Raw genomic sequence first — 20442 nt, forward strand, 5'->3', positions numbered from 1 at the left:
TGTTTGTTGTTGCTGCCATTGTTGATGTTTGTTTGCCTTGCTATACATACATATATCTACTAGTAAAGAACCGTTATTCCTTTTATCATATCTTTTCGTGAAAGCCCCATAATTTCAGAGTTATAACAATTTGGAGGGAAGGGAGTCACATTTTCTACTCCAAGGGAGGTTCTCACCTTCCTTGGCAGACACCTGTCTTTCAAACCAAGATGATGCTGTTGAGTCAGGGATGGAAAGAAGACGTCAGTCTTCAGGTGGATCAGAAGGCAAAAGCTTTTAATTAAAGTAGCGTGTCTTTTTGTTATGAGTAAGAAAGTTATCCATTTTTTTTTAAGGCTGCAAAGTTAAACAGGTTGGGCTAGTTGCTGTTGAAGTTTTGACTATTTGTTGTTGACAGCTTCATGTTGCAATCACCCATTGTTAATAGTTTTTCTTCAATTACCTGTTAATAGTTAGAAATCAAGCGCAATTGTCCCCCCTGCTGCTTCACTGGAGCCTGCAGGTAGCGGTGGGGGGTAACATCAGAGCTGGTATGCAGACGAGAATGCATTTCACCAAATTTTGCAATTTTCCAGGAAAAAAAACCTAAAAATAACGAGCCAACATAGAATTAAGACACCTAAGTAATGTCTAAAGATGAGGAACTTAATCCAGTATCTGCTAAGATAATTTTTACTTCTCACCCTAACCTGAAGGATGTCAGCTAGAAAGAGGACCTGGAATGTTAAACCGAAAAAGTGGAATTCCCACTCCTCCCTCGAGGACGGAAGCCCCAGCTCTGCCTGCAGACCAGTGGACACAGCTGCATCCTCCTCCTCCTCCGTTCCACGACTGGGAGCAGCGGCGGCGCGGGCGACATGTCGTTTCTCCCCAGTCTGAACTGAATATTTTTTTAATAAAGGCATTAAAAAGGAGAAAGATCTCCTGCCCTATTTATTTCATTTTTATAATGTGACTCGCTAAAGTGATACTTGATTGGTTTCAGAAACTTCTCACATTATTGGTGAACTATGGAGAACCATATCTATAAACAATGGCTACAGAAAGAGAAATAATAATTTTTTCCTCTAAGATTCCCAGGTTCAGCATGGGAGAAGTTATCTCTGTTCTTTCTTCGACTGAACTGAGAATATCCACACCAAGACACCTAAAAATACTTATTCTTTCACAAAGAAAATGTGATAAATAGGTGTGATTCGTGCTGATAAAATTGAAACAGTAATCAATATGGATATAGTAATCAATATTTAGAGATAACAAAATGGTTAAAAAGGTAAAAAGCTAGGAAAGCGGAAGGGAAGGGTCCACCCCCCCCATTATTTTCTGCAGATGTTCGAGGCAGGAAAAGGAGTCAGATAAAGCTTGCTAAAATTAACTGAAAGAAGAGAAACTTGGGTGGAAATCAGAAATATGTTAATTTACAAGATTTATTATATTGGCTTGTATAATTTTTGTTTTGGCATATATGATATTAGCTTGGTGCGCATGTGTAACCCAAAGGTGAAATAAAGGACGCCTGAGGAAGAGGAGCGGCCTTCATCTGGACGACCCCCAAAGAGGGGTGCGACCCCCTAAAAGATGGTGGCGCATGCGCGGTGAAGGTGAAGATGAGGGTGGAGACACCAGTGTGATGAATCGAAAATAGGAGGGGATGCTGATAATAGACAGTATAAAGGGGGGAATTTTGGGCTTGGCAAGCTTGTACGTGAGGTGGCAGGGGTCCCAAGGCCCTCGCGCTCCGTACCCCGCGGTAATTTTGCTTATGCGTCATTACCCGAACCAGACTATATTCTATTATAACCAAATTATATTGTCAATTTATTGAATATATTCAAGTTTATATTTTTCAATTATTTCATTTAAATTTTATTAAAATTATTGTTACATTTAATTCTGTTTGGCCTTTTATTTTGTGATTGGATAATTGGGCAAACATAACAAAAAGTTCCAGCTGTCTAAGGCAAAAAACCCCAATAGTTAATTGGAGACCATACAGTTATTACAAAAGAATCCTGATTTTCCTTGCATAGTCTCAGTGTTTCTATCCATTTCTCACTCCTTGTGCCTTTACTTTTCCTACTTGGAAACGCAAGCTCTTCAGCAAAGCACCCTTACAGCCATAACACAATTGCATATGTATAGCACAGTCAGTTTTTAGTTTGCTTTTAGTGCTAAGCAAATAACAATTTGAAACCTAGATAAACTCCTATGCTAGATGCAATAAAACCCCAAAAGTGTAGAATAAGCAAATATTTCGCTTGCCAACTTTGATCTGGAAGTGGTATTTTAATTCTTTCTCATGCATGGCAGCACCTAGAATTCCTGCCATTTCTTGACTGATCTCTAGACTTGAAGTTACTTATGAATCTATAAATATAGGAATGTACCTTTTAATGTCCAATTTAAGGCAATCACTGTCTTTCAGCAGGAGCCTTAACAATGTCACTGGACCTGAACCAGGATTCTGTTGTAGAAAGGAGGACACATTTCAGAAGAGTGGGTAATGCCATGAGCTCATCAGTGTCTGTGGTTCAACAGGCTTTAGTTTATGTCATGTCCATGGTTTCAGTTTCTTATGTATGTGGACAAAATGCAAGAAGACTTTATAAATGTTTTTATATGCTCTCTAGATTATAGGAGATTAGAAGTTCAGTGTAATATGGAATTAGTGAATAAGTCTTACCTCTTTCTTTGCCTGCCTTGCTTCTCTGTTCACCTGTACATTTTTATTCATAATATGTTAAATGCAATCTTGCATTTAATACAGCACACTCTTGTGTTTGTTGTGAATAACAGTACAACTCTTGATCTATAAAGTTTCCCATACAAGACAGAATGAATCAAGGCCCAACATGGATGACTTACAGGGTTTTAAATTTTTGAGCAGGAGTTTCTTCACATTTGTTTCTTGTGTCTATGCGCTCAGTAGCTTTGATGCAGTTGGCCGGGTCTGCTCTGTGTGGAAACATTTGAAAATCTGGTTGTTACATTCAGATGCCTCACAATCTACTGGTGATCCACCCCGTATCTAATTACACCTCAGCCTCAATTATTGCAGGACCCTTCCAAGTGAGCTACACCTATTTCATACAGTATTATTCTATTCTGTTCCATTCTGTTCCATTCCATTAATTCCCTTTCAATTATCTTTTTTAAAGATACAAATAGGTTTTTGCTATAAAAGTAGCTGTCTAAAAGCTGCTAATGATGTAACACAGAACAAAACACTCATAAAACTTAAAATTCTTAATTACCAGTGAGATGTGATACTCCAATTGCAATTAGGCTTTCTGGGTAGGGTTAAAGTTCCTTCCTTTTGTGCAATATGAAGCTTTTAGGGTCATTGGTAGTCACGACCTTGGAATTAGACTCTTCAGAGCTCTAAGCCAAATGAAGGTGTGGGGAGCCTTTTCTCAAATCGACCCCTTATTTCTCTCTCCTGCCAGGCTGTTCTCAGTACAGAGATGAATGATTCCTGCTGGTTTCTTCCAACTCTACAGCGCAAACTCAGCTGAGCCGAGGATGTGGCAGACTCTGACTTCTGTGACACCTGCTGAGGGTGGTGGAGCCTACCGCCCGTAATTTGCTGGAGCTTCTGCCTGTAATTGGTGTGTGCTGCTGTTTCTTTGGGAAATCTACTGATTAAATTCAGTGGTTGTGCTGAATTTTCTTTGAAGACTTGAGACGGCCAATATGGCCCTCTGGCTTTCAGTTCATCCCTGACCGAACAGGTTCTTGTCTCCTTTCTCTTTATCAACTACGGCTGCCCGATGTTGGAAATACAAGTACCGCGGCTGTGACGAGTCTCTAACGCGCCTCCCAGAGCCAGCGCGTGTCCGAGGTGCGGCGCGACCCGGGCATGCGCTGGCCGCTGCTCGGTGTCCCTGCGCGTGACGCCGCAGCGTGGGGCCCGGAGTGCGCCCCTCGCGCCGTGCGTGGAGCCCCGCTGCGCGGAGCTTTGTCTGCCGCGGGGCTCGGGACCGGCCGCGGGCGGGCTCGCTCCCGGCGCGGCGTCCTGCGCAGGCGGCTCTCCGCCGCCGCCGCTGCCGCCCCTGCCTCCAGCGCCAGAAGCACTGCGGTGCCGCGCCTGCTCTCCGCACGGGCAGACCTCACCCCCGATCTAGCCGCTCTGGGCGGTGCCGCCGCGCTCCGCCCCGATCGGTGCCCGCGGACCGTGACGCCGCGTGCGGGGCGGGGCAGGGCAGCGCCCGGTGGCGGCAGCGGCGTCAGCGGAGGTCCGAAGCGGAGGCGAGCAGAGCGGGGCCGAGAGCAGTCGGCCGGCAGGATGCTGGAGATCCAGCTAGACGATGGCGGCGTGGGGGGGTACCCGGGCGATGATTATTGCTCGGGCTCGGTGATGTCGGAGCGGGTCTCGGGCCTTGCCAACAGCATTTACCGCGAGTTCGAGCGACTGATCCACTGCTACGATGAGGAGGTGGTGAAGGAGCTGATGCCACTGGTGGTGACGGTGCTGGAGAACCTGGACTCGGTGCTCACCGACAACCAGGAGCACGAGGTGGAGCTGGAGCTGCTGCGGGAGGACAACGAGCAGCTGCTCACGCAGTACGAGCGGGAGAAGGCGCTGCGCAAGCAGGCCGAGGAGGTGAGTGCCGCCGCCCCGCGACTGTTTTGGCCACGGCCGGGCGGGGGCCCCAGTGCAGGGGACCGGGAGGGCCGAGGGGGTGGCGGGGGCGGCTCAGGAATGCGGCCTCGGCCGCCTCTCACAGACCGTCGCTCCATCGCCCCCATCGCCACCGCTGGCGGGTCCCTGCTACCCGAGCCCCTGCGGTGGGCCCGGTTCGAGGGGAGGCGCTGTGAGGGGTGGGCGCCCCGGGGCAGCGGCCGCCGGTACCTTCTAGAAGCGGAGTGCGGGGGCGGGCCCGGGTGAGGCGAGGCGAGGCGCATCCCTTCCCGCGGGGGCGCGGGGCTCCTGCCCCCGGGACTCCTCCGGCCCCGGCAGGCCCGGCCCGGCCCGGCCCGGCTCCTCCGCTGCACCGCGGGGCCTGGGCCACTGCGGCTGAGCTACCCGTGATAGCGGAAGGGAAAAAAAACGGAACCACAATAGCTACAATCCTGTGGAATTCCTGAGGAATTAGGAATTCAGTTTGCAATGCCAACAGCATCCGAAGGGGTCAGCATAATTTATGGTGTAAAAAAATAGTTTTTAAAATGGGTAATTTGTGTAGTCATCCAGCATTCTCAATGTCAGCTGCAAGCTGTTTCGTTGGAGCAAGGAATTGCCTTTAGAGTATAACGTCTTATTTTTGAAACTTATTTGTCTCAAAACTATGTCTTGAGTTTTAATAAAGTCGTTCCCAAGTCAGCACCTGCCATTTCCTGGAGCATATGGATGCGCTCTCGGGAGAGCGGGGGCAGGGTTGCCCAGCTGGTGCGGTTATTTGGAAGTGGCTCATGAGAAATCCAACCCCTCTGATGGAGAGGAAGAAGAATGCTCCGGTTACAGGGACCCGGATGTAGACAAGACAGGGGGGAGGTGATCTGCACTCTTGTTATCTTGCTGTATCTGCACCTGTCCCTGCTGAAGTACAGAGCATCCCTTCAGTCTTGAAGGCTGCGTGGGACCCATAGGGATTGCTGTTCAGCCTCTTGGAATGACAGTCTGTGAGCTGGGATGGAGCTTTGGTGCTGAAAACAGTCCATCCCCACCACATCATCTCCTTTAAACTTCTTCAAAAGTGGGGTTTTTCTGTCCTTAAGGAAGAGCGGATTTAAGATTCAGTTGCTTTCCTCAGAGTCAAGTTCTGATTTGATATGGGGTAATCAATAAAATAAAAGGTAGTAATGAAATAGTTGTTGAACTGGAAAATGGTGTAAAGCAGATGCGAGATTTTCATAGACATGTTCATGTTGCTTAATAATCATGGGTGAGAAGCTTGGTAACTCAGTGGGGAGGACACTTGTGATCCATTACTTATACTGAAAGCAGTCAGTTAAAAGTTTTAGTCCTAAGTTCTAATTATTAATGTACTAATGGACTAATAAATGATCCTAGAATTATTTTGAATGCTTGTAGGAGTCGAAAAATTATTCTGAGTACATGATGTTTATTTATGTTGTGTAGAGACAGCATTTTGCAGCTTCTGAGAAACAATTTTTAAAATGCACTATTTATGGGAAAAACATGGGATTGCCAATGGGGGTTGGAACAGTCCAGTTGGAATCATCTTGCATCTTTGGATTGGGGTGGATTTCTCTTCTGGGCTTACTACATACAGGATGTGTTTTGTGGAAGCAAATGTACTGATGGCAGTTACATTCCCTGCAAGGAAATTTCGGAACTGTGGCAGAATACCATTTGCCAATGATATTTTTAGAAAGTGAGATTTAAAAAGTGCCAGTGATGATGATGATGAAGAAGATAGTTTGTCATCCTTACACACAGTAAGTGGGAGAAGTATCTGCAAGGAGACTTGTTATCAAAAAGGAATAGATAATGTGTTTCTTATGAGAATAAATGAGCATTCTGCCTCTACAGGCCTCTTATTACAAGGCCATACATGGAATACACGGCTGCTGTTTCCCTCAGTATATAACAAAGTACATTATTTGTCTGTGCCTGTTTCCCATGCACTGCTTACTCTGCAGTAAATTGCATGTTATGGGTGTGAAAGTCTGTATATGACAAGGAATTCTGCTGGCTACCAGGTAATTGTGCACAATCAAAAACCAGAAAACTTTCCTTCCAAGAGCGTGCATTGCTGCTCTGAAACAGTGCCGTAGTGACATGGGACTGTCCATCACACCTCTCCAACACCATCATTTTCCTGGGCTGTGCCTCAGGTCTTGAGTGGGATCTTCACTTCTAACTGGGAAGATCCTCCCCTGGAAACAGGATTTGACCTTAGTCTTGATTCCTGTCTGTGTATGAGTGCCAATTACTACAATTAAATTGACACTGAGAGGTTGGAGATGAAAAATGGATCTGTTCTCTTGCAATATCCTGTCAAGGAACCCTGAGTTATGGTTACTTAATTTATTCAATTCAAAGTAACTGAAACCACAGGTGGGCATTGTTGTGGCATTAAAATGTGCATTGTGTTGGCTGATTACCACTGTGCAGAGCCATTGCACCTTGCTGTTCATCTTTATGCCGCAGTTGTGCACTAACAGACTGTACAGGTATGGTTTGTTAAATTAAGGTTAATCGCAGAATCATAGAAACATGGAATAGTTTGAGTTGGAAGGGACCTTAAAGATCATCTAGTTCCCACACGACTGCCACGCACAGAGAAACAACTTCCTTTTCGTTAAGGCCATAAAGGAATGTTTCCTTTTCAAAATTGCTGTCTTAAAACAATTCTGTATGTTGTCTTTTAAATAAGTCTTTGCCAAAAGCAAATTAATGCTTTACCTTCTAAATGGTTAGGTTGTAGAGACTCCACGTTTTTCACTTGTCCTAAAATAGGATGGCAGAAACATCTGGGCAAGTGGATTTAGAATAGAAGTTCCTTGGTATGAGACAGTGCTGTCAGTTGCTGTCGTTACGGGGCTTAGTACAGAATTTTGCAATTTTCCATTACCTCCCAGCTACTGAAGATACGGGATTGCACCAGATTTTTGGTGGTTTTGTTTCCTTCCATCTGTTTTATATGAACATAGAATACATATGTGTGAACGTAGGGTCATTATTGCTTGTGCGGTGTGGTGGTCTGTGGAATCACAGACTCCTCTAGTGTGTCTTTGATCTCCTGAGATTGAGTCCCACACCCTTGCTCAGTCAGGGGCAGTTGGAGCAGGTTGTCCAGGAGCTGCTTAAGAGTTTGAACATCTCCATGGATGGAGACTGCAGCGTTTCTGGGCCACCTGTCCCAGTGTCTGACCCCTCGCAGGAAAAATGTACGTCCTTGTGTTCAGATGGAGTTTTGTGTGGTTTCCCTTGTGCTAATTCCCTCCTGTCCAGAGCAGAGTCTGGCCCACTCATCCTTGCTTCCTCCCAGCAGGTACTTGAGCACACTGGTCAGGTCTCCCAGAACCTTCATCAGCAGCCCCAGCCCTCTTGGCTCCTCCTCCTGTGACAAATGCTCCAGTCTCTTTATCACCTTTGTGTCCCTGGTATTTGCACTGGTGCATGGGACATTACTTACTTTTAGTGGCTAAGTATTTGGTTTAGCTTGATCTCTTAAGGAAATGAAGCTGTTGTGATTGCTCTCTTAGGAGCTGCCCCAAATAACTCAGGAAACTAGTGGCTGCTTTCAGATGTATTTGTTAAATAAAAAGGTTATTTAAATTTTTTGGGGTGTCTTTTTGGTGAATAGTGAAAGAGAAAGGTTAGATGAAGGTTCTGTGTGGTGAAGGGATAGACAGAGTTGCCAGCATGCAAGTGATTGGTGGCAGCAGGACAGTAGGCACGTGGATCTGGGGCAGGTGGGTCCAGCATGCACACACTGTTCCTTTCTGGGGTCTGCTCAAGGAACATGTAGGTGCAGAGTTGGGATGAGGAAAGGGCTAGGGATACCTGCAGAAATCCCCGGGGAAAACAGGCCTTATTTGGGTTCACTCTCAATGAGACATTTTGATTTATGCAAGCTGCTTTCCTAATGTTCTGTATTCTTTCTTTCTTGAAGACAAGCATCACTGTGTGCCCTAAATGCTGATTTCTGCAGTGATTGTTCGTCACACTGGGCACTGATGCCAAGATGAGTGTGCACGTGTGAATGCACATAGAAGCTTTACAGGGATGTTTGGGGTACGTTAGCATGGCTTCTTGGAGTTAGGAAAGCCAGGATCAGGTGTTCACTCTACAGGTACCATGACTGCAGTCACTTGGAACAGGGTCTGCTGAAGGCAAGCACTTTCCAGGAGAAAGGGTGGCACTGCTTGGAGCATCCCCAGACCACGGGTCTGCCATGTCGAGGCACTGAGGAGCAATATGAGTGATAATCAGGTGAAATGCAGGGAGCCCTTTTTTACCTGTAAATGACACTGCTCTCAAGGAGCCAAAATGCTCTAAAATTCATGTTAGGTACAGCATGATGGAAATGGAGGAATATTTTTATCATGGGGGGGATGACTAATGACCATTTTTCTATTTGCTGAGGGTCCATTTCAGCTCTTGAGACCAGTAAGGGAGAGCAGCTTTAAATATTTTTAAACTCTTTGTTTTCCCAAGAGAAAAACTCAATATGTCTGTACCGCCTTTCGTCTGTGAGTGTTCTCATGTAATAAAGTCAAGTTAATGTTGATGTAAAGTAGACAACTAAATTTCTTATTCTTCTGTTTCATCTTTGCTAAATAAACGCCTATAGGGATAAAAAGCTGAACATAGAATCACAGAATGGTTTGGACTGGAAGAGACCTTAAAGCCCATCTTGTCCTACTCCCTGCCATGGGCAGGGACATCTTCCACTAGCCCAGGTTGCTTCGAGTCCCACTCAGCCTGGCTTTGGACACTTCCAGGGATGAGTCAACCACAGCTTCTCTGGGCAACCTGTGCCAGGGCCTCCCCACCTTCACAGGGAAAAATTTCTTCCTAATACCCCATTTAACCCTGCCCTCTGGCAGTGGAAAGCTATTTGAGCATGTCTGTGGCCTCCTCTGGACTTGCTCCAGCGGCTCTGCATCCTTGTGGTGAGGACCCCTGAACTGGAGGCAGCACTGCAGGTGGGGTCTCCCTTGAATGAAGTCAGGGGAAGAATACCCTCCCTCACCCTGCTTCCCATGCTAAAAGGAAACCACAGCTGCCTCAAGTGAGGGGTTTTCTCCCAACGCAGCTTTCACCCACAGCCCTGCACCCCCACTCGGGTCTGGACTGAAGCCCAGCACTCTGTTTGCTGGGCCCCCACTGCACACACTGTCAGCCACCACAAATTAAGGTCACATAATGAGATTCCTGCATCTCTGTGCGTTTCTATCTCTGTTTGGTTTCTCACTGATGTGATGTGATGATTTCTGATGATATGTTACTATTTTTAGTCATTTTCTTCCTTTGCAAGAGACAGGAAAGCAGGAAGCCAAGCAATCCACAGTGGCTGTACCACTGCTCTTCAGAGGCATAGTCATTCTTTGGCCTTGGGATGATTTTGTGCTACTTATTTTCCCTCTAAAGAGTAGTGTATGAGCCATTGTTGTTTGCCATAATCCTGGATTATTACAGATCAGTGATCCTACTTAAAATCTGGGGATAGACCCTAGCAGGAAAAAAAAATCCATGTGACATTTTATATATATATATATATATATATCTCAGTTTCATATTCCAGTTCTCTTAGATGACTGAGGTGATTAACTGTTCAATTGTTCGTATTCAGAAATTATTCTTCGAAATTAGGCATAGAGGCTCTGGAAAAAAAAGAGATAAAGTAATAAAATATTAATGCTTTGGTCAGCCTTGCTGTTGAGAGCTCTTGGGGCTGGGGGCTGTTTCTGCTTCCAGTGTATCCACTTCTTTGTCATGATGAGAGACCAAAAAAAAAGTACTTAATTTCTTTACCATCAGTGGAATTCTCGTGTCCTTTTTATTTCTCTTTTCTGAAGGTCTTTATTGCATCTCCATAAGGCTAGAGTTGGAAGCTGTGAATTCTTGAGGTGAGGGTGTGAGCTGAGCTCTGTGCAGTGAAGCTATCAGGGAAAAGCAGTGGTAGCACTTGGCCCTGGGAATGAGAAACCTTTGAAATCAAGGACAGCTGCAGTAGCAGGCTCAACCTGGTTTCCTACACCACCGCCAGATTTTTCTTTTGCCTCTTGGCACAACTAAAGTGGAAGAATGCAGTCAACAAATTTGCGATGTAGTGTTAAAACTCAGTAGCTTTGGCATTGGGATTGTGGCAGAGTGCTTTGTAAAGAGTGTATTGGTTATTTTAAGATGTGTTTAAAAAGTCCATGAGGCTGTGCTGTTCGGTTGTTTCTTTGGGGTTTTTTGGTTCCCTACTTGGATTCAAACTGACAGACATAAGGGTTAGATTAGCTGTTGGGAAGAAATTGTTCCCTGTGAGGGTAGGGAGGCCCTGGCTCAGGTTGCCCAGAGAAGCTGTGGCTTCCCCATCCCAGAAAGTGTTCAAGGATAGGTTTGAATGAGGCTTGGAGCAACCTGGGCTAGTGGAAGGTGTCCCTGTCCATGGCAGGGTGCTGGGACAAGATGGTCTTTAAGGTCCCGTCCAAACCAAACCAGTTGTGTGATTCTGTGCTCCTGTTAAATGTTTATAATGAAAGAGCAGTATTTGTAGTGTCTGCTTTCAGAAGTCATTGGGACTGTACTGTTCTGAGGCCAGAATTGTGGATTTGATTCCTCTGAATATTCCTTGCCCTTAGGAAGATTTGCTCATTAGCATCCACAGAACTTTGTAATTTCATCTTTGCGCATCAAATGTCTGTGCAGCATTTAGGGAGGATTGGCTGGGCTTAGACTGAGATAAAAAACATGAAAAGCAGGAGAGTAAATAATAAGGATTATTTTTCTGTTATAACTGGGTTTGATGCTTTTTGTAAATATTACAGACAGAAAATGTTCTGATGGGAAGGAGGCTTACAAATTAGTGTTCCCTCTGCCTGGTTATTTTTAGAAGGTTTAATGAGTTAGGGTGATATACTGGATCCTCTTCAAGTTACTGAGAAAGTCCCACAGCTTCAACAGGGCCAGGATTGTATAGTCCCTCTGAAAGAAATGGAAAAAGTGAAATGCCGATGGATGTTTGTTTATTGAGTTTTATTCACTCAGTAACGTGTACGTGCAGTATGACTGCCTCTGGGAGCCTGGTTAATCAAAAAAAGTTAAAAAAAATTAAAACCCTTTATGCAGTTTGTGTTCTCTGTTTCTCCTGCCCTGTTGCGAATTTTCAGCACCATGGGAAGGCAGAGTTTGGTGTGGAGAGCACTGTGTGACTGAGGATTTCTTGTGTGCTGGGAAGACACTTGGTAGATTGATTTTGGGCAGGAGAGATGCTGGAGCCAGTCTGGCTGCTCATCTGTGCTACCTGCAGCCACATGCCTTGGGCTGTGAGCCACAACTTCAGGGCTGTGGTCCGGCATCATGCTGAAGTGCTGCCTCTGCTGTCTGTCTCTGGAGGCTCTCATTCACAAGAGTAACTCATATGAACGTCAAGTGCCTGTTTTCTCTGAACTTCTGGTGCAGCTTAGTTGTACTTGTGGGTGTGCTCGCACCTCTGGCTAAAGTTAGTTAAATCTCTGCTGTTTCTAGTGGCTAGTGAGATGTTTCACTGGATGCTGTATGGAATGTCTGTTGTGGCTTACTGGGAAAAAATAAAGCCTGCCTGGATACCCTTATAAGAGCTCACTGGTGCCATGAAGGATGAGCAGCGGTGACATCTGGACATTAGGAGCGTTTTCCTTGGGCAAAGCTCTGGCAGGAATTATTGCGGGTAAACCAGGACTCCTAAACAACTGACCAATATGATCAAGCAGAAGCCGTTAATTGTTCACATTACACACACTTTTATAGATTCTACAGACTACTAAGATCACACTTCTTGATTGGTGCTCTTTGTCTTGTTCCCTCGTTCTCTGCCTCCATTTCTCAGTGTCCATGATTGGTTACCATGCAGGTGTTGTACAGTCCTCTGTTATCTAGTTCTTGCGATCCTGGTACGCAGTCTCTCAGCCTCTTCGTTCTTATTTTAGCACAGTTTATGTCTTAGTAACCTTGATGAATTCCACGGTGCCCTGAGAAGATACTGATAAGAACAGTTATAGATGATATGGCTGGTGCACACTGAAGTCTAAGTTGTTCAGATACATTGCTACAAGGAATCCTCTCCTTGTTCTGCTGTGTTAGCTGCTCACTTCACTCTGGATTTGGGACTTTTCCTGCTGTCAGAGCTTGTGATGAGCATGGAGAAGCTTAGGTGAAATGAATTCTGATGTCAGAGCCGGTACGAGGTGCTGCACTGTCACTCTTGCGCCGAGAATTACACAGGAGCAGGCGAGAGGCAGGATTGTAGAAAAGGCAAAGAAGGCTTTATTCAAGAGAACCGCACAGTTTTTATAGAGTGATATGATAGGTTCTATTTGATTGGCTAACTAACAAAAACGTCTTCCTTGCACACTGTCCTTGAAAAGAACAGGAAAACAAAGTAGAAAAACACTACCTGCAAATTGTTTATACTTAACAAGTTATCACATCTTTCCAAATCCCTGAAATTTCTCACAAGCCACTCTGAGAAACACTTGCTGACTCTTCCCCACTCTGAGCAGAGGCCCACATGGTGGAGGAGAATGTGTTAATAGACACGTGCACATACTTAAGTCGGCCAAATTCAGCAATGTGAGTGACGTCTGTCTGCCAAAGCTGCAAAGCCTTTAAGCCTCTGGGGTTCACCCATGCCGGCAAAGGCGCAGCAAATCCATGGCAGTCAGCACAAGAGCTGATGATGTCACGAGCCTCAGTTGATGTCAAATGAAACTGTTTTTGCAGTGTATGCGCATTTTGATGGAAAAAATCATGTGACGCTTTGGCTTGCACACTCACATCAGGCTGAGGCGCTACCCAAGCAGGGTTAGCCAACCTGTCAGCCCTGGCATTACCTTCTGCTATGAAATCCAGCAAATTGGTGTGACTCCGAATGTGTAAGACATAGTAGGGATGGACCTGGGCCTGAATCACACTCCACAAGGCTTTCGATAACTGAAACAAAGCCGCATTATCGACTTCCTTTAGGAGCAAACAATCCAAACGCCTGGCCATGTCTGCTACATAGGCAGAATCAGTCACCACATTCAGAGGCACCTGGGAAAATTCCTGGAATGCCATGGCAATGGCTTGCAATTTGACCAGTTGGGCTGAGCCTGACACATGGGCCTCCAGTGTCTGCCATCCAGACCCATCCTTCCAGGTAACAATGGCCTTGCCTGTTTTCCCAGAACCGTCAGTGAAGACAGTGGGCCCTTTGACTGGCATCCAGCTGCTCTTTGGCTGCAATGACAAACTCATTTTCTTTGCCAGCTGCAGCAACTTATGACTGGGCATATGATAAGCAATCTGCCCAGAAAAGTTTTCCACCGTGCTTTGCAAAGGAGCGCTAATAGCAAGACTCCATTCAAAATCCTCCCACTCTACAGAAAGAACGATTGCCGCTGGAACGGCAGCCATGAATTGCAAACACTGCTGACGGCGTTTGATTATCAAATGAGCAATCAGCTCGTGCAATGAGGGCGCTGTCTTCTTTGGCTGGTGGGGCAAAAAGACCCATTCCAAAACACGCAAGGGATCAGACCACTTGTCGCTCCACTGGCCAATGATACCCATAGGATGAAAATCTGGAGGTAACAAAAACAGTGGCATCAATGGAAGGATCTATTAGGTGAACCTGACAAGCAGAAACAGCCCTCTGAACCTCCTCCAGCGCCTGTCGTGCTGCAGGGGTCAACTCTTGAGGCGATCTCAGGTCAGGGTTCCCTGTCAGAGTATCATACAACGTGGACAGCTGTTCTCTGGTCAGTCCCAAGTAAGGACGCAGCCAGCTGATAACATCCATCAACTTCTGGGCATCATCTGGTCTGAATAGAATCTGAAAATCACACCTCCTGATGCTGAATGGTACGGTCTAGAATTTTGACCCCCAAATACTTCCAGGGACGGTGCTGTTGAGCCTTCTCCTGGGCCACCCGCAAGCCCATAAGCATGCAGGGCAGCAAACAGCTGAGCCTGTATCCTCAGCAACTCATCCCGGTTGGGTGCTGCCGCCAGGATGTCATCCATATAATGATAACAACAGGCGTCAGGAAACTGATTGCGCACAACCGGACACGGCCTGAGCCACATACCACTGACAAATAATTGGGCTGTTGCGACAGCCCTGTGACAAAACCTTCCATTGATACCTCTGCGCAGGTTCAGCATTGTTGACTGAAGGCACTGTGAAGGCAAACTTCGGCTTGTCATCTGTATGCCAAGGGATTGTAAAGAAACAATCTTTCAAATCAGCGACCAAGATCTCCCACCCCGCAGGGATCATGGTGGGTGAGGAATACCAGGCTGCACTGTCCCCATGCCTTCCATCACTGCATTGACTTTTTGGAGGTCTTGTAACAACCTCCACTTCCCAGACTTCCTTTTTATGATGAAGATGGGAGTATTCCAGGGACTCACTGAAGGCTCAATGTGTCCCTGCTGCAATTGTTCTTGAACCAGTTGACGAAGGGTGAGCAATTTTTCCTCTGTCAGGGGCCACTGATGAACCCAAATGTGTTTGTCTACCAGCCACTGTAAAGGCAGTGTCAGGTACCTCTCACCCTCCAATGCAGTGACCCCTATCAAAAATCCACCCCAATCCGCACCCCCCCCCCCCCCCCCCCCCACCCCCCCCCCCCCCCCCCGGCAGCCAGCACATCCTGCCCCCACAGAGTTACTGGGGCCGAAATGACATAAGGTCGAACTGCAGCCACCTGCCCACTCGTGTTCTTGACAAGAACCAAGCTGTGGCTCATCATGGTATGTGCCAGACCCCCCCACCCCTACCACGGGTGTTCCAACAGGGTCCAGAGGCCGCATAGAAGACCACACAGAGCGGAAGACGACAGTCACATCCACCTCCGTATCAATCAAACCTTGCAGCTTGATCATCAGTGGGCAGGCACCCGGCAGAGTCAGGGTACACACCATCTGATGTTGTTGTACGGAAATGGTTGCAGACCAGAGGGCTTGTGGTGGTCCTTTGTATCCAAAGCCACCAGTCCCATGAGTCTGCGGGGCAGTCCTGGGGACAAATGACTGAAAAAACACAAGGTGAGCAATCCGAGTCCCTGCCGGAATGGTGACGGGGGAGAGGGTGTGAAAATGGTAGCAAAAATCAGACCTGCCAAGGGAGAGTCAACAACTCCTGGGTGAACAAAGATCCCTTGGTGGGTGACATTAGATCTCCCCACTAACAACGCACTCAGACCTTGTTCTAGAGGTCCGAGGACGTCCAAGGGAACCGTATGCTCACCATCAGAGTCTAGGATGACTGTGCCAGTGGTACATACATCCATGCCGGCAGAGCCGTCGGCATTGTCTCTGAGCTGACTGGGCAAACTTGGGCTGACCTGCCTTAAGGTGCACCTGCCAGCTTCAGCACATCTTGCTGCTTCTTGCCCTTATTCTTCTTCTTGTGTCCACCCCCTAAGGGCACCTGGTCTGACCGCATGGTAACTGCCAGAGTGGGCACCTCAGGATCCCCACCACTCACCATCATACATGCCTTGGCCATATCCACCATTGAAGGATCGCCCGGAAGAGAATTTATGATCTTCTGGCATTCAGGATTTGAATGGTTCTAGGCCAAGCATTTCAAAAGGGGCTCCCTGAGTCCAGACTCCTCAATCTGCTTCTCCAGAGCAGTAGTCAGTCTCTCGACAAATGGCATGAAAGGCTCGCCTTGCCTCTGCCTTATGTCAGCAAAGTCGGACGTCGGGGAGGCCACCTTGATGGTTTTCACCAATGCCGCAAACCCCAGAGAGTGACACTGCTGGAGAACAGCAGCATCCCAGGTAGCCTGGAAATCAGGATGGGAGTAGGCATCCTCCCCAAGCAGAGCATCCCCCCCCATCCCATGCCTAGGATCTTCCAGGGGCAGAAGCCTGTTGCTCGCTGCAACCTTTCCAGCACCCTCGGTCCAGAATGTTAAAAACATCACAAATTGCAGAGGCCAAAAAAGCGCCTGACCAAGATGCCTGATGTCAAATGGGCAGAGCAGGTCAGTGGCTATGATCTGGAGAGACTGCATGACCTCCTCCGAACCAAGGCACCCTCCTCTGAACCAAGGCCATGCACCTTGGCCATGCATGTCTTGCACCCTCCTCTGAACCAAGGCCATGTCTCGCACCCTGCAGCTCCTCACTCGTCAGGCAATAACCCTGTGCTTGTCGGTTTGCCCTGAATTCGGGACAGCCTTGAACACAGGATGAGCCTGCACACTACCATGGGGCAGAACCTGGCCCCCCCCAAGCTCTCAGAGCCTCTTCCCCTGAGGCGCTCATGCCGTCACCGGCCACAGACTGTGACCTTCCTGCCCCCCCAACAGACCCTCATCCTCAGCCTCTGAGACCCGTGTTTTAACTGCATCCCAAAAGCTGCGGGGATTGTTAGGGCGCACAGTCACCCTACAGGGAGGCACTGTCCAGAGGTTACAAGCAGATGCCGCTTCCACCCACTGCTGCCGGCCCTTCCCCACTGCAGCATGCCCTTGCTGAGGGATTGGCCGCCGATCATCATTGCTGTCTGAGTCCCCCACCCCAGAATGTGAAGGGCGCCCAGCGAGTGACCAGGGGTGGCACACTAGCAAAGGGGTCTGGATCTGAAAAACCAAACTTTGGACTGCAAACCCAAAGGGACAGTCACAGGCTGGGACACAGGCGAACCAGCCACCGGCACTGCCATGGCTGGAGACAGGGCAGTGTGCAGTGCAGTCGCAGCTGACAGCCCCACCGCCACCGCAGGCTGCCCCAGCAAAGGTGTAAAAGACATTAAGTCACCTGAAGCGGCCGCCGTGCCGGAAGAAGAAAGAGGCACTGCCGCCTCCGGATGACTTACTGTTCAGAGGGACAGTGCCGAAGCCGCAGTCACAGCCGCCGCCATCTGCACAGGTGCCATGGGGAAGGAGGGGAAAACCGGCCGGGAACACGACACTGGCTGGGGCGGGCCGCTGCCCACCAGCATCGATGATGGGCCGGGCCAGTACAACTGCGCAGGCTCCATGGCTGATGATGAGGAAGCCAGCGGAGTGATCCGTGACCTCTTGGCAACTGCCGAAGCGGGAGCAGACCCTGCTCCCTCTGGCCATTCGGGGGGGTGCTGCTGGGCAGGAAACTGTGGCTCCCGTGGTTCGGGAGAGCGCTGACCCCCAAAAGACGGGGGGGGGGGAAAGGCGGGGCTGCCGTCGGCCCAGTGAATCCCACGACTTTGGCAGCAGGGGCAGAGAAAGGCGGGACATCAGTCGGGTGGGAGAATCCTGGTTCTTTGGCAGCAGGGGTGGGGAAAGGTGTATCTTCTGTTGCAGCCAGCCCCCAGCCCCACCCTCCTAAGAGGGAAGGGCCTGTCCTGCCGGGGACAAGGAGGCCAAACCACGCACAGATGGCGAGCTGTGACTGGACGATCGCGTGTCTGAAGCGCTGGCACCACCCGCGCCCCTCAAGCTGTCTGTCTCCTCACCTCGGGCCCGGTCCTGGAGGGCCATGCACAGGAAGTCGCACACAGCAGGAGCGGGGGTATTGCATCATCCCTGCCATAAAACTCTTCGCAAGTCGACCACACAGTTCCTGACACCAGCCCAGGTCAAAAGCATCGGCCATGCCCATCGGGATCTCATGAACCCTGGCCCACATAAGCAGGCCAATCAGTGAGGTATCAGGCACTGATAACCCCCCACAGAAAAGGAGGTGCCTCCACACGGAGAAAACCCAGTTCTCCTCTTCTCAGTCCCCCATCTCGGAAACACTGGCACCCAGCCCCAGCAATCCACAAACTGTGCAAGTCCTGGGGAGTCCGTCCCTACCCGCAAGTCCCAGCTGTCAGGGCAGCCCCATGGACCAAGCCCAACGAGAAGGGCGCGGGGGAAAGGCAGTTACCTCTCCAGGGAAACAAAGGGTGTCTGAACGCGGCCAAGCTGCGTGGGCGCCATGCGCCCCCGAGGGGTCCGGCGGGGGTCCCGGGCGTCCGCCATGCTCTGCGAAGGCCGACGGGTGCAGCACTCATGTCGGGGTCACCAGATGTTGCTCTTGCGCTGAGAATTACACAGGAGCAGGCGAGAGGCAGGATTGTAGAAAAGGCAAAGAAGGCTTTATTCAAGAGAACCGCACAGTTTTTATAGAGTGATATGATAGGTTCTGTTTGATTGGCTAACTAACAAAAACATCTTCCTTGCACGCTGTCCTTGAAAAGAACAGGAAAACAAAGTAGAAAAACACTACCTGCAAATTGTTTATACTTAACAAGCTATCACATCTTTCCAAATCCCTAAAATTTCTCACAAGCCACTCTGAGAAGCACTTGCCGTTTCTCTCTGTCCCATGGCATACACACTGCACAGCCAGGAGCTGGGTCAAGCTCTTGGGCCCCTGCACACAAATGCCATCATTTGATCTCCTCAGTAACAGGATGGGCCATCCTGCAGTGCTTTTATCCAAAATGCTGTTCTGCCCTACAAAAACTTAGGGCAATGTTAATTTAGGGCAATATTAATTTTTAATATCGTTGTCTCCATGTTTCTTTTCCAGGTGCTTAATCGATTTCTAGTTTTATGTTTCTTTGATTACTTTTGGGTTGCAAAGTAGACAGGTATGAGGAAAAAGACTGAGCCGTATTTGTAGAAGAGTTAAAGTTAAGAGTGGGGAGGGGAGGGTGTTGCATGTTCCTGGGTGGAGAAATGGGAGCAGGAAAGTCATGAAAGCTGAGCCATTTCTTTGATGGGGATTTAGCCCTTGGGTGTAATTAAAAGGGTTCATCAATAAAGCTCTAGCACAGAGTGCTTCCAGCAAAATCCTATGAGACAGAGATTATACCAGGAGAACACTCTCTTGGAATAATTTCCATCAGCCTCTAGATGGAGTAAGTGGAACTGCTGCTTCTCAGCTCTGTTGCTCATTGTCAGTGTCTGTTAGGACTTCTTTTCTGTTTTTAATCATTCTGAAATTATATTGTTCTGAAAAAGCATTCAAAAATAAGTGCACAAATTTACAAAGCAGGTTGTTTTGTAAAGTTCTCAGAATCTATAAAACAGGTTGCTGGGTGAGTGACTAAGGGATTTCAGTGTTTAATTGACATCTCAGGAAGAATCACACTTAAAAATCTAAACTCTTGAACAATCTTAAAATATAATTAATAAGTAAATGTTTAGCCTCTGAGATGACTTCTTTATAATGGAAGAAAGGTGTTGGCATTGCTGCTGTTTCTAGAAAATTCTCTGTAAAACAGCCATAAGTGGGGAAAAAACCCTAAGCCCTTATTCAGTAAATTTGGACAAGAAGAGGAATAAAGTTAAAAGCTCAGTTAGAGGTTAAAGGCACTGCAGAACACTGAGTGTAGGGAAGCAAGAAACGGCTAATGTGTGTTTAATTGTTATAAATGCAGATATGTAGGAATGCAAACTTGAGTCACTGCTCCCAAGAATTAGCTGAGGAGTTTTAAAAGTTTGCAAGAATCATAAATACCCTGACTTTCAGTCATCTGCAGAGAGGATCCAATTTATAATGATGGTTCCAGTGTCCCTGCTAATAATTCCAGTAAAAGCAGTAGGGAATGGGCAGAGGGTTTGCCCTGGGAGTGCAGCAGTGCAGATTGGTTCATGTGCAGAATTTAACAAAATAATCTTACTGAGCATTTAAATGTATTAGTTTCCCTGACTGTCTTTGCCCAAAAAAGATTCTTACCAGTATCTGTCTTTTTTGAAGTTAAAACAAAGCTTTACTTTGTTAAATTGAAACTCTCATTCCCCTGAGCAGTGACGTTGTGGAGAGAGCACTTCCCCCATGCAGAGGACAGAAGGAGAGGGGATT

At 47.7% G+C, this 20442-nt stretch overlaps 1 protein-coding gene and 1 long non-coding RNA gene across 23 annotated transcripts in view; one reads left to right on the top strand and one right to left on the bottom strand.

Moving 5' to 3' along the window:
• Positions 1-300: 300 nt before the first annotated feature.
• Positions 301-3541, bottom strand: LOC121350620. Its single transcript, XR_005954683.1, has 3 exons — positions 3255-3541; positions 2866-2955; positions 301-585 (listed from the first exon to the last, which is right to left on the bottom strand). It is a non-coding gene; the product is annotated as an uncharacterized LOC121350620 (long non-coding RNA).
• A 285-nt stretch (positions 3542-3826) lies between these two features.
• MAPK8IP3 (mitogen-activated protein kinase 8 interacting protein 3) overlaps positions 3827-20442 on the top strand; it is a 70469-nt gene continuing 53853 nt past the window's right edge. For all 22 annotated transcript variants that reach the window (XM_041462076.1, XM_041462074.1, XM_041462071.1 and 19 more), the window contains exon 1: positions 3827-4603. In XM_041462076.1, the coding sequence (XP_041318010.1) occupies positions 3860-4603 (744 nt within the window). In that variant the 5' untranslated portion in view covers positions 3827-3859. The remainder of the gene's footprint in view (positions 4604-20442) is intronic.

Source organism: Pyrgilauda ruficollis, unplaced genomic scaffold (genome assembly GCF_017590135.1).
Source record: "Pyrgilauda ruficollis isolate IOZ18807 unplaced genomic scaffold, ASM1759013v1 scaffold16, whole genome shotgun sequence".
Classification (NCBI taxonomy): domain Eukaryota; kingdom Metazoa; phylum Chordata; class Aves; order Passeriformes; family Passeridae; genus Pyrgilauda; species Pyrgilauda ruficollis.